This window comes from Saccoglossus kowalevskii, chromosome 12 (assembly GCF_978046115.1).
Source record: "Saccoglossus kowalevskii chromosome 12, keSacKowa6.1, whole genome shotgun sequence".
Taxonomy (NCBI): Eukaryota; Metazoa; Hemichordata; class Enteropneusta; family Harrimaniidae; genus Saccoglossus; species Saccoglossus kowalevskii.
In genome coordinates, this window is record NC_140652.1 from 1,247,943 (window position 1) to 1,262,868 (window position 14,926).

The 14,926-nt window shown below is 34.5% G+C and overlaps 1 protein-coding gene and 1 long non-coding RNA gene across 2 annotated transcripts in view; one reads left to right on the forward strand and one right to left on the reverse strand.

Moving 5' to 3' along the window:
- Positions 1 to 1,011: 1,011 nt before the first annotated feature.
- On the reverse strand, positions 1,012 to 1,949 carry LOC146735409 (uncharacterized). Its single transcript, XR_014931058.1, has 2 exons — positions 1,781 to 1,949; positions 1,012 to 1,605 (listed from the first exon to the last, which is right to left on the reverse strand). It is a non-coding gene; the product is annotated as an uncharacterized LOC146735409 (long non-coding RNA).
- Positions 1,950 to 8,239: 6,290 nt separating this feature from the next.
- Positions 8,240 to 14,926, forward strand: part of LOC100313594 (F-spondin-like protein) — a 33,200-nt gene continuing 26,513 nt past the window's right edge. Inside the window, 1 exon segment of the mRNA NM_001168059.1 lies at positions 8,240 to 8,468. Within this exon segment, the coding sequence (NP_001161531.1) occupies positions 8,273 to 8,468 (196 nt within the window). The 5' untranslated portion in view covers positions 8,240 to 8,272.

Here is a 14,926-nt window from a genome sequence, read left to right on the forward strand (position 1 = left end):
GCATAAGATTCGCACCAGAAGCGAAGTTAAAGGATTAACTATTCCAAAATCCAACAACCGGAAATGTCAATTAACAGCATATGCCGATGATGTTAGTCTATTTGTCACAGAAAATGGAGACTTTCAAAAGTTGTCACATATGCTTGAAATTTATGAGAAGGCAAGTAATGCCCGTGTGAACTACGGAAAATCAAAAGGTTTATGGGTTGGATCTTGGAAGCATCGCATTGATTCGCCAATGGGCATTCAGTGGAATAGTGTTGGTCTTAAAATGCTTGGAACATTCATTGGCAATACAATTGAATATAACCAACAGAACTGGGATGAAGCTCTTAAAAAGATTACTTCAAAATTGGAATGGTGGCAGCGTTACGCCCATGCAATCTCATACCAAGGCAGGGTTATTATCATTAATCAACTAGTTGCAACAAAACTCTTTCATCGACTTGTTTGCCTCTGTCCGCCACATACTTTCATTAATGATATTGAAAAACTATTCGTTGATTTTCTTTGGCAAGGTCGCCATTGGTTACCAGCTACACTTATTTACCTGCCATTGAAACAAGGTGGGCAAAGCTTGGTGCATATCTCTAGTCGGGTAACAGCATTTCGTCTGCAATATGTACAGCGGTATCTATACTCTGGTCTAAACCACCCATGTTTTTCATTCACTGACTACTTTTTACAACAAGCAAATCAATTTAAATATGTCAAACAGCTCTTCATTATTGATCTTCTCAGAACTGATATATATTGTAATCAAACCTTCTACCACGAGATACTCAGCAGTTGGAGATCACTCAAAATTGTTCGAAGAGATCGACCAGATTCCTCATCAATTTTGAGTGAGCCGCTCTTCAACAATAACTTAATACTGCACTCACTACGACAAGAGCCCTTTGTTTTTAACCACTTCGTAGATGGCGGCATATGTACAATAGGAGACCTAATGCACCCAAGCAAAAAACGATGGTTAAACTCAGCTGAAATAAAACAACGTGTTCCTGTATATTCCATGCGTCTTTTAGACAAAACAATAAAGACTTTATTCAATTCTATTCCCAAATCTTTCATTGAAGCCACACAATCTCATCTTACAGGTAACCCATCGAAAAATTATAATAACAATAATCCCTCGAATTACTTGTTGGAAATAACATGCAATAACTTGAATAATAAATTAGTATGTCCACTGTACAAAATCGAAAAAGGTGCAATTTACAAGTTCCTAATAAATGCACAAATGAAGGAAAAACAACCAGACAGTATGGACACAGTATGGAGAGACTTGTTATCACTTCCTGCTGAGATATATCCAGACTTCACCACATGTTATCTTGCTCCCATTTCAAAACAAGAGGGCGACCTCCAATGGCGAATCCTACATGGCGCTTATGCAACAGGTAATTTTCTATACAAGAGCAAATACCGCTCTAGTCCTGATTGCCCCTTCTGCCAAGAAAAAGACGACCTGCTCCATATCTTCTTACAATGTTCCCGCCTGGCACCACTGTTCAAAGTAGTAAAGCTAATATGTGAAAAGCTAGTGGGAGACAACTTTACTCTACCCTACTGGTGGTTTGTAATAGGCACACCAATAAAATCCTTTGGAAAAAAGGAAAAAAATGTAAAACAACTGGTAAACTACATTCTGACGTCAGCAAAACTGGCCATTCACTTATCACGAAGAAACGCCTTAAATGAAGAAACTCCGCTCGATGTTGTCAAGGTTTTCAACTCAAGACTACATTCAAGGATTGACGGCGAATACAACTACTACCTGAGCAATGGAAATACAGAACGTTTTACAGACAGGTGGTGCATCAATGAAGCCATTGTTAGATATGATGGTGAACAGCTAATTTATGCTAGATGTATCATATAAGTACAAACATTATAATGATTTTTCGAAATTCAACAGTTGCCATACTTAGTGTAAGTCATTAACAATATACCCACAATTTTTAAAATAAATTTATCTGAATGTCAGTTCAGAAGTGACGCTCACCTGTATTTTATTGATTTATGTATAACGACAATGTGTCTTTTAATAAATGTACTTTTTTTAAAAAATCTTCATACTTAATGTTCCCCATTGTGAAACAAGTTTTTACACCATTGTAATGTGAAATGTATTTTAATATATTTTCAATTGTACCCTTAATACAAAATGATTTAACATGAACATGCGATAATATGTGTAAATAATTGATATGTATTAATGACGTCTTTCGACTAATAAATGTTCATGTTAAAAATCAAAAATCTTCTTCTTCTTCTTCTTCTTCTTTCTTCCACAACTTCTTTCGTCAAGCCGTTTGAGAAAACTGCTAAACTGAATAGTCTGAAAAAGCTCTATACTTATAGTCCCTAATGTGACCTAGTGCAACATGCTTTCAGAATTTTGATTGCCCAATTAGTTTGGCAGCCATATTGGATTGAAATAAAACCGGAAGTGGCTGTTTGACCACTTTCTGAGGGTCTAGGCGACTAGATTTTTTTATGGTATATAGTACAACTCATGTGTAATAAATATCAGCAATAAAAACTTTAGCGGTCATGTGACTTTTCCCGCCATTTTGTTTTTCCTAAAAACGGCAAAAAACACTTTAAAATCTTCTTCTTCAGAACCACCAAGCAGAATGCTCTCATATGTAGTATTTAGCTTCTATATATGAATACCATTTATGTTTGAAAAAATGTTTACGATTGGTCACGTGGTTTGGCCACCATTTTGGATTTCTTCTAAACAGGAAGTAGTTTTTTACTCTGGCAACACTTAGGGGAATATTTTCAGTTTTGCTTCATGGCATCTATGTATCAAGCCCTTTCAGAAACCTAAAAAAAAATTCAGATCAGTCACATGGTTTGGCCGCCATTTTGGATTTTAAGCAAAATTGACCAAAAGTTTGGGTATTTGTTTCTCAGAGACGATTCAACCAATCTACTAGATGTTTTTATATTTACCATGCCAGGCCTTAGCTGCATACGAGAAAAATAATATTATTTTGATCAGTCACGTGGTTTGGCCGCCATCTTGGATTTTGTGAAAATAGAAATTATGCAACTACATGTTTTGTATTATTCTGATTTCTTTCAAATTTTGTATGTGCATTTGTGTCATCAGATGGATCATTTTGCCCCAATAGCACACTGTTAGGCCACGTGGCTGGGCACCCATGGGGTGGGGGCTTCTAACCTTATTAATATGCATAACTGTTATAACTCAAGCACTGTTGTAGTTAGGATGATGAATCCTGTGTTATTATGACAACGTTGAACAAGAGATTCGATTAAAATAACAAATGACCATATATGGTCATGTGAGCTCATTAATATGCATAACTGTCATATCTCAAACACTGTTGCAGTTTGGAAGTGGAATCCTGTGTTATTATGACAACATTGAACAAAAGATTTAATTAAAATAACAGATGACCATATATAGTCATGTGAGCTCATTAATATGCGTAATCGTTATATCTCAAACACTGTTGCAGTTAGGAAGATGAATCCTGTGTCATTATGACAACAAGTGAACAAGAGATCTGATTAAAATAACAGATAGCCATATATGGTCATGTGAACTCATTAATATGCATAACCATTATATCTTAAACACAGTCGCAGTTAGGAAGATAAATCCTGTGTCATTATGACAACAGTGAACAAGAGATTTGATTAAAATAACAGATAACCATATATGGTCATGTGAACTCATTAATATGCATAGCAGTCATATCTAAAACACTGTCGCAGTTAGGAAGATGAATCCTGTATTATTATGACAACAGTGAACAAGAGATTTGTTTAAAAATAACAGATGACCATATATGGTCATGTGAACTCATTAATATACATAGCAGTCATATCTGAAACACTATCGCAGAGCAGGACATGTAAGTAGTGTCATTATGAAGACATTGAATGAAAGATGTAACTGACATTAGAAATGGCTATATATGATTATGTAATCTCATTATTGTGCATAAGAACATGGCTCATTATATATCCTGAAAACCATATTTTGATAACCAAACCAGGTAAATACATGGTACCAACTTCATTTCGACCTCATGTTACTGATAATACAATCTACCTGCAGCTGATTGTCTAACATGTGACCTCATTAATTATGAAACAGAATCTTATCAGCTTGGGCCCCGGTGACGCCGCTTGCGGCTTTAATTCTTCTTTCTTTCTTTCTTCCGTAACTTTTTTCGTCAAGCCGTTTGAGAAAACTGCTGAACGGAATGGTCTGATAATGCACTATACTGATAGTCCCTAATGTGAACTGGTGCAACATGCTTTCAGAATTTCGATTGGTCAATTAGTTTGGCAGCCATATTGGATTGAAATAAAACCGGAAGTGGCTGTTTGACCACTTTCTGAGGGTCTAGGCGTTTAGATTTTTTTATGGTATATAGTACAACTCATGTGTAATAAATATCAGCAATAAAAACTTTAGCGGTCATGTGACGTTTCCCGCCATTTTGTTTTTCCTAAAAACGGCATAAAACACTCAAAAATCTTCTTCTTCAGAACCACCAAGCAGAATGCTCTCATATGTAGTATTTAGCTTCTATATATGAATCCCATTTATGTTTGACAAAATGTTTACGATTGGTCACGTGGTTTGGCCACCATTTTGGATTTCTTCTAAACAGGAAGTAGTTTTTTACTCTGGCAACACTTGAGGGAATATTTTCAATTTTGCTTCATGGCATCTGTGTATCAAGCCCTTTCAGAAACCTAAAAAAAATTTCAGATCAGTCACATGGTTTGGCCGCCATTTTGGATTTTAAGTAAAATTGACCAAAAGTTTGGGTATTTGTTTCTCAGAGACGATTCAACCAATCTACTAGATGTTTCTATATTTACCATGCATGGCCTTAGCTGCATACGAGAAAAATAATATTATTTTGATCAGTCACGTGGTTTGGCTGCCATCTTGGATTTTGTGAAAATAGAAATTATGCAACTACATGTTTTGTATTAGTCTGATTTCTTTCAAATTTTGTATGTGCATTTGTGTCATCAGATGCATCATTTTGCCCCAATAGCACACTGTTAGGCCTCGTGGCTGGGCACCCATGGGGTGGGGGCTTCTAACCTCATTAATATGCATAACTGTTATAACTCAAGCACTGTTGTAGTTAGGATGATGAATCCTGTGTTATTATGACAACCTTGAACAAGAGATTCGATTAAAATAACAAATGACCATATATGGTCATGTGAGCTCATTAATATGCATAACTGTAATATCTCAAACACTTTTGCAGTTAGGAAGTGGAATCCTGTGTTATTATGACAACATTGAACAAAAGATTTGATTAAAATAACAGATGACCATATATAGTCACGTGAGCTCATTAATATGCGTAATCCTTATATCTCAAACACTGTTGTAGTTAGGAAGATGAATCCTGTGTCATTATGACAACGGTGAACAAGAGATTTGATTAAAATAACAGATGACCATATATGGTCATGTGAACTCATTAATATGCATAACCATTATATCTTAAACACTGTTGCAGTTAGGAAGATGAATCCTGTGTTATTATAACAACAGTGAACAAGAGATTTGATTAAAATAACAGATAACCATATATGGTCATGTGAACTCATTAATATGCATAACCATTATATCTTAAACACTGTTGCAGTTAGGAAGATGAATCCTGTGTTATTATGACAACAGTGAACAAGAGATTTGATTAAAAATAACAGATGACCATATATGGTCATGTGAACTCATTAATATGCAAGCAGTCATATCTAAAACACTGTCGCAGAGCAGGACATGTAACAAGTGTCATTATTAAGACATTGAATGAAAGATGTAACTGACATTAGAAATGGCTATATATGATTATGTAATCTCATTATTAAGAACATGGCTCATTATATATCCTGAAAACCATATTTCGATAACCAAACCAGGTAAATACATGGTACCAACTTCATTTTGACCTCATGTTACTGATAATTCAAGCTACCTGATTGTCTAACATGTGACCACATTAATTATGAAACAGAATCTTGTCAGCTTGGGCCCCGGTGACGCCGCTTGCGGCTTTAATATTTATTATTACCATTTAGTTGGTGTGTATCGATTTTCAAACCGTGGTTGTCGGGAGGAATGTTAGCGTGTTTTATGAATTTATCTAAAAATCGTCATTTTGACCCCAAATAATTATTTTAATAGTTTTCACAGTCACAGTATGAACCAGCGATTATAAATGGAGGTAACATTTTTATTTTGTAAGAACAGATACAATTTTTGGCTGGCGGATGGCGGCTGGCGGATGACTTCACTCCGGTACTGTGTTTGGTTTCGAGCACCGCGGAGGGCGCAACCCACGGACCTCGTCAGGCTAGTACTTCGTGTAGCGTGAACATGATGTGCAAATGATTCATTCATTCAAAAATTATTCAATGACAAATTACAATTTGAACAACTGCACATCAAATTTTGCAAGCAAACACTCGGTGTACATAAAAGGTCCAGTAACATTGCTTCTAGAGCAGAGCTTGGAAGCTACCCAATCATCACTGATATATGTTCACAAATGCTAAAATACCAAAGGAGAATATTAAATTCAGAATGCAGCCCTTTGGTTCAATGTGCATTCAAGTCAGAAAGCAAACTACCGGTAAATGGCACTACCTGGATAGCATTTGTGAACAAATTACAGGAAATAACAAATGTACATGATAATGCAGAGTTCAATAGTATACAAACGAAAATGAAATTACAGAAAACCTATATTGATAACCAGTGGTTGCCAGCCCTCCAAAAACCAGAAAATAATAAATTACGCATTTACAAGACATTTAAATCAAAATATGAATTGGAGCCATATCTAGAACTTGTAAAAAATATTAGTCATAGAATAAGTATAACCAAATTTAGAATCTCTGCTCATACACTGCCAATTGAAAGGTTAAGATACAAAGGCATGCCTTCAGAGGAAAGAATTTGTAATTTGTGTGAAGACAAGGCTATTGGTGATGAAATACATGCATTATTGGTTTGTAAGAACCAAAGGTTAATAACTAGTCATACACAATTTATTAATACTTTGTCATTGTATAATGATAGTCTATTTTTTTGTTATTTTTTGTATATTGTTTGTTTTAGGTATTTAAGTAGTGGAAAACTGTTGTTGCATATGTTTATAAAATTGTTTATTCTATTCTGTTTATTTATTATGTTACATTCTATAAACAGCAGTTTTCGTTCTTTCTTATAGTGCTCACAGTCTAAAATAACATGGATTTCATATGACTCGGGCAGTCTGTACTTTGTTTGAAACTCAGACTACTAAAGAATAGTGGTCTGAGTTTGAAATCACTTTTTACTTTGTTAAAAAATGGCACAGATCTCACTACTGCATCACTGAAATCGACAACCATTACACCCCGTCCATATTTTATTTTTGCCGTGAGATGACTCAGGCGAAATAAAAGTAAATAGAGCATTTGTTGGAGGATTCAGCGAAATCTACACTAAGTTGTTAAAGGTAATATTAAATTCTTCAAATAACAATGCAAATACAGAATTAAAGGCGTTACAAAATCAAACAATTACTACCGCACCCCACTGCCGCCACAAAAAAAAACTTCATTGACATATTCAATTATTCCGTTGTGTGTGTGTCACTCGGAGTAATAATATGGGTCATTTCGAGTCGTTTACGAATTTCATTGTTTTCATTTATTTCAATCGACAATAAATTTCAGTTCTTTGTTCATTGACTTGTAATTTGTTTGTTAAATAAATGAGATATTTTTTTCATTATTATTGTGGTTAATAAATGTGTGTCTTATTTTCCCAATTCCCCAAGCACGTAAGCAGCCATATAACTAACTTAAACATCGCCCTCTATTGAAGATTTATACTAACGTAAAAATAACACCTCCGTTCACAATAGTATAGTCCACTTAACTTTTTTGTTTCCCTTTCTTCTATCGACACTCCCCGGGGATAATAATTGTTTGTGAATATTACGGGTGAAAAATAACAGAAGTAAAACTGAAACATGCACACTACACTTTGCACACGATAATATTAGTGTGACCACGACAATGTTATATTAGATACAGGGAACAGCAGAAAGCATGGTGTTGATTTGATAACAGGTGGGGGAGGAATAGCTATTTGACAACAGCCTAAAGTTCGATACGTTTCCTGCCAAATACAAGGCAATCGTGATTTGCAGGGTCTGAAGTTCTCCGTAGTCAGCTGTTGTCGAGCTTCACAATGAAAATACAATTGTGTGCTGTGATCGTCTGCCTGACACTCGGTCACGTCTCGTCATTCCCGCACGGAGCACCGGGGACTTCATGTATTCGTGAACCTACGGGGCATGGTGCACCTAAAAAAGCTGGTGATAACGGTTTTCGTGTTAGGGTGGAGAGTGACCCTGACACCTATATACCAAATGAAGTTTACACAGGTGAGTTGTATGACAACAAGCACACTCACATTCATTTGAGCAGTACGCTACGTAACAATAATGTGTGAACAATCGCGTAATGAAGGCCGTCTAACAGAAAAATCCTCACTGTAAACCTATTATAATTCATGAAGCAGACAACATACCTCATGAAAAATACTTTCGGAACAAACGGTCATAAAACTAAATATATTGAAAAGACATACAGGGTGTGAAAACAAAACGGTTTCTCCATATTAACGTTTGAATAGTTGTGCCCAAAACTTATTACAGACACACATTCTTAATTTTATAATTAAAATTTCGTCACTGATTACACCCTACATGGTGGCCTATAAGACCGTCTCTGTCGAGCACCTTATCTACCTTTGACATAAATGGCCGACAGGATGAAGGAATTACAATACCTCGATTCTATTCTATCACTCGTCACAGCGTCTGCTCTAGATAGATAAAACAGTGCACTCAAGAATTGTAAACATAAAATTCAGGTTGATTTAGACACCAAGTCATAAACTTTTTCACTCTGAAAGCTGAACTAGTTTTGGAACTATTCCTAAAAATATCACAAATTTCTAATAATTTGTGACAACTTTTGAGCATTCCCATCTTTTAACTACATATGATTTGTTTCACCACATGTAACCAGACAAAAATGGGGAGAACTTTATAAAATAAAATAAAAACATATTTTGGAGTTGAGGAAATCTGAGATGCATGTATTACAACCATCATTTTCCTAGTGATATGTTGTATTTCACTTCATATGTATATTTATGGTAATATCATTTGAGTAACTGCTCATACTTAGTAATGTTTGTTTGTTCTGTTGATAAATATTACACTTATCAAAATATATCACTGTTGAGGTCATGATTAATAGAGTAGGTCTGTTAACTTAGTTCAAATATTTGGCACTTAGGGAGAAACTATTCTCTTATATAGGGGTAATTGCTTTGACTGTAAGGGGATAGTAACCATATTTCTTGCTTTCTAAGGCACCCTTAGTTCTTGTGTAAAATTTGTTATGTTTTTTTTTCCTATTTTTAATTTATGTTTTGGCCTAATTGACACAGTTCTGTTAATTTCATGTAAAGGAATAATGTATTTTACCTATGTTGTGTACGTTGAGTCCCATATCGAACAGAACACAGTGTGACGACCACTGCCCTTTAAACGATCAATTAAGTTGCTGTGATGTCATAATATAGAGAATCCATAAATCTGCATACATTAATTTATTTACTGTTAGTTTTTACCCATAGCATTATTAAAGTACTGACATACCATGTATAGTAATTGTAAAAATTAATGCTTTATTTATTTTTGAAGTAAAAACTATAACTATAGACCTAGCATCGAGAGAATAACATTGTTGCTAATCAGTTGCAGTAAAAGGGTTGATGTTAAGCTGTATCTGGATTTGACGTGTTCAAGATTATTGTTGTCATATTTAAATACTTTGTTACATCAGCTGCAAATGTGCTGTATGTATTGTACCAGGTAATTGAAATTAAATTCTCTCACTAAATGTGAATGTTTGTATAGTGTAAAATGTTTTACTATTACATTCATTTTATATACATATTGCTATTAACCAATAGAAAATGTTATTTCTAAGGATGCAATAAAGATATTATTATTATGTTTTTTTATTGCCATTTCTATCTTGTTATTTATCAGTCAATCTGTAATAGAAGCCGCATCTCTAATATAAGTCGCTCCCATTCTTTTTGAACAATTGAGAACCAAATATTCACCATTTCTCATATGTGTAGATACTCTAATAGAAGCCATATCCCCTCTGTTGTATTGTACCATTTTATTAGAAGCTGCAGCTTCTAATACAGATTTTAAAGTACTACATGTATAAGTAGAAAAAAGTTATGTAATAAGGTTATGAGAAGAGTATCACAAAGTATGCAATCAGTCAGAAATATGATAGTCTCATGTAACATTATAATGACTTTAAAGATTCATATAGAGCCGAGTAGTAGTAATTGTTGTTGATGTGATATCTGGGTATTGACCTCATCACAATAAAGAACAGCAGTTGTTGGGATGAGTCATGTTTGTGATTCAATGTGTGTTGAATAAACTGGTTCTTACAGGAAATTCCAACTTGCACTGCATGGCAGTTTAATCCATACTTTTTGACTCCCATGTGAAGCACACAATGGGAGTCTTTGCAGTTAGTTTGTCTGTATGTGTGTGTGTCCATCTTTTCCACTGATATCTCAAGAACCATACATCGATTTTTGATTAAACTTGGTGCATATATGCTCTAGGCCAATGCGCAGATTTGATTGGGTTTTGGTAAAAATCCATTCATATTAATTACCTAATCTGCATGATAATTAGATAATTTTTAGCTGTTCTGCGACTGTTCCACTGATATTTAAAGAACCATTCATTGGATTTTGATGAAACTTGGTACATAGATGCTCTGAACTAATGCACAGATTTGATTTGTTTTGGGTAAAATATTAATTACCTAATTTGCATAATTATTAGTCAATTTTCAGCTTTTCCACTGATATCTCAAGAACTACATGTAATAATCACATTTCAATGAAACTTTATACATAGATGTCATAGGACACTGAAAGGAGTAATCATTACATTTCATTGAAACTTGGTACATAGATGCTCTAGGACAATATACAAACCTGATTAGTTTCGGGTTAAAATCTGTTCATATCAATTTCCTAATTAGCATAATAATTCATAATTTCCAATGAAACTTGGTACATAGATGGTCTGTTACATTGCACAGACCTTATTAGTTTTACACTCAAATCTGTTCATAATAATTTCCTGATTTGCATAATTAGTTTTCAGCTTTTTAGCTCCGCTGTCGACTTTGTCGAGCGGAGCTTATCATATGAGTGATTGTCCGCCGTCGTCCGTGTCAATGTTTTACTTTTCCGACTTCTTCTTGAAAACTACAAGCCTCAATGCTTTGATACTTGGTGTATATGTACCTTGGGTAGGCCTCTCTCAGATTTGTTCATTTCATGATGATATCTTCAATTCTCTAATTTTGATGAATATTTTTGTCATTTTGGTAAAAAGTGATATTTTCGACTTCTTGTTAAAAACTGCAAGTCCAATTGCTTTGATATTACATATATAGGTACTACATGTGGTCTTCTCTCAGATTTGTTCATTTCATGATGATATCTTCAATTCTCTAATTTTGATGAATATTTTTGTCATTTTGGTAAAAAGTGATATTTTCGACTTCTTGTTAAAAACCGCAAGTCCAATTGCTTTTATAATACATATATAGGTACTACATGTGGACCTCTTTCAGATTTGTTCATTTTGTGGTGATATCTTCAATTATCTAATTTTGATGATTATTTTTGGTGAAAAGTTCTTTTTGCTTTGATACTCAGTGTTCTCCACAATCCAAATTAGCTGGTGGGCGGCCTAATTAGCATAAATTTGCATATTAATTTGCATATCGTTTACATACAGCATTCTCGCATTTATGACATGAACTGCAATACACACTAAGTTATTTACTATTCTCTTTTTAATTTAATTTAATTGGAACATGTTACAATTTTTTTAAATACAAACAGATTGGTCACTATCAATATTTACGAAATGCAAAAAGTTTGAAATCGGTGATTTATGCGTTCGCAAATTATTCTGCGTTCATGAAATGCAATTCGAGTAACCAAGAGCAAGTACAAAACATAATTGAGTTATAAGGTAGAAAATATACGAGATGATTTGCCCACGAAGCCAAAACAGACAATTTGTCAAAACAAAATCCATAACATTTTTATTTGTGGCATCAGTACTCACCCTTGCCGACGGACGGTAAGATGCATTTACGCATGTACGGCCACGATACGTTGCGTTTTCACACATTGTTTTGGAATTCAAGAAAAAAATGCTAGCAATCGGCAAAATAAAAGAATCTGATATGTTCTCGAAAGATTAGACATAAAAAATAGATAAATTGAAAAAAGTACGTGGAAAAGATAACTAAAATATTATTCAATTACAAATACTCGCGGTAAACTAATCCAGCAGCCATGTTTGATGTTTATTACCGCTTTCCGAATTCAGTACACGAACACCCAGAATGCGCTGTTCCCCTATGCAACTTAGATACTAAATCGTTACAGCGCCAACAGCGGTGGGTAGCAGACGGTCGTTGAATGGGGTAGGCCAAAAGGTCATCAGTTTGCCTTCTCCATGCTGTTTTCACAATGAAAATCGAGCGAACGTTGTAAATACGGCTAGAATTTAAATTTTTGTTCGAGTTTACATGCAATCTGCTAATATATTTGTTTATTTTCTGTGCATATACATTTCGTTCGTATTTACTTCTTTCTTTCGTGATCGGAAGACGATTATTAAAAATACAGCTGTAAATTGAAACCACTGTAGTTGCGTATCGTGAGCAATAAGTGGCAACAATGTCTGGCGACAATGAATTCAAGCGATTGACACATTGCCATGAATACACTTGATAACTGCTTGCAGACTTCCAATGGACATTGTTTATGTTTGGACTGTTGAAACAATAGCAAAATAAAGGGTTGGGCAACTACTCTTTTGTTTAGGCTTGGGAAGAACAATGTAAGCTTTTTACAAATAATTTCAGCTGGATGTACGTTGGTGGGCGGGTGTTGAGAGTTACTGGGCGGCCGTAAAACTTGATGGGCGGGCCGCCCGCCTAAAACCCCTTGTGGAGAACACTGAATTACTATACATATTGTTCATTTGCTAATGATATCTTCTGTTCTTTAATTGAAATATGCACTGCTAACAGCAGAGCTATCTCAGCCGACAGGCTGCTTGTCTATCAATATTTCAAGTAATTTTGAATTAATTTTTAATGTATATCCAATACACATCAGCACACAGGAGTGTGTTTATTTCAGATCATAAAAAATACATAGCAAAAAAAATACAAGTCAAAAAATCCATAATTTCCATATTAAACTCTGGGAATGAATTGAAATGTACAATGTTGTTGTTACAATGGGGTTAGATGAAAGGTGCAGTCTACTCATAAAGCTAAATGTCTTTTTCCGAAGAATTTCATCAAAAGATCTAATATAAAGATTAACAAACCCTGCCCTATTACTCTGTACAACAGAATGTGAATACCCAGATAATTTACGAAACACAAGTGAGTGTGCTCTCCTAATAGTGTTAAAACTACAAAGTGTAAAATTAGACCACAAAAATGCACAATATGGAATATCACAAAATAAATGACATTTAACAGCTAAGGAAATTTAAAATCGCGAATAATTGCGTTGCCTCTCACATAAAAGAGACGAGATTTGGCCTGAATGTCAACATTGTTATTAAGGTCACTAGTGATCAAGTGTCCCAGATATTTATATACAGTGACGTAATCAAGTAGTCTACCACTTAAATAAATTGACACATTCCTTAACCTTCGAAAACGAGGCTGAATTAACATACATACGTTTTTTTTCTCATTAAAAAAGATAGAGTTAAGTTTGCCATACCGTCCGCAAGTATCAACTAGTAATTGTTGACCATACGCTCCTGTACTGAATACTACAATATCGTCAGCGTAAAATAAATGATTAATTCTCTGACTCCCTATTAAACAACCAAATGGAAGGGAGGATAGTTCATTACTGAGGTTATCAAGATAAACTGTAAACAATATAGGTGAAGAGATCCCACCTTGTTTCACACCGTTTGTTGAATGAAAAACATCATAAAAACAATTATTTCATCTAACAACAAATGTTTGGTGCTTGTACCAAAAAATTAAAATTTTCATTAAATAAGTCTTAACACCCCTAAGTAATAACTTTCATTAAATAAGTCTTAATACTCCTAAGTAATAACTTTTCAAAAAGAATATCATGACGAACATAATCGAATGCTTTTGAGGCATCCATAAACGTAACAAAAACAGGTGTATTCAATCTCTTATAATATGACAAAACTTCTTTTAAAACGAAAATAGACGATAATTAGACTGGTCACAGATATCGTCCCCGGGATCTTTTGGAATGAGGACTAAAACAGTAGACATAAGCTGATTAGGTACAAAACCATGAATCAAAATTGCAGAAAAACAAAGGGATAGCAAAACATAAACCCTAGGGGGTGCATATTTAAAAAATTCGGTACTAATACCATCAATACCTGGAGAACTCCTGATTTTAACTCTTTTATCATATTCGAAATTTCTTCCGGGGAAACTAACATATCTGTAGTAAAATCAGAAGTGGGAATTTCAATATTAAAATCCGCACCTGGCTTAGTAAGTATAGACTTGTAATGACGTTGCTACATATCTGACACAGCAATGTCACCAGTACAACCACCGACAGTAGTAGATGGTGTCGATTTTGTTTTTCGTAAGGAAATTCTTTTCCAATAATCGACAGGGTCATTTTTAAGACTCTCCGCCAAAGCATTGGCTCTAAGCTTTTTACATC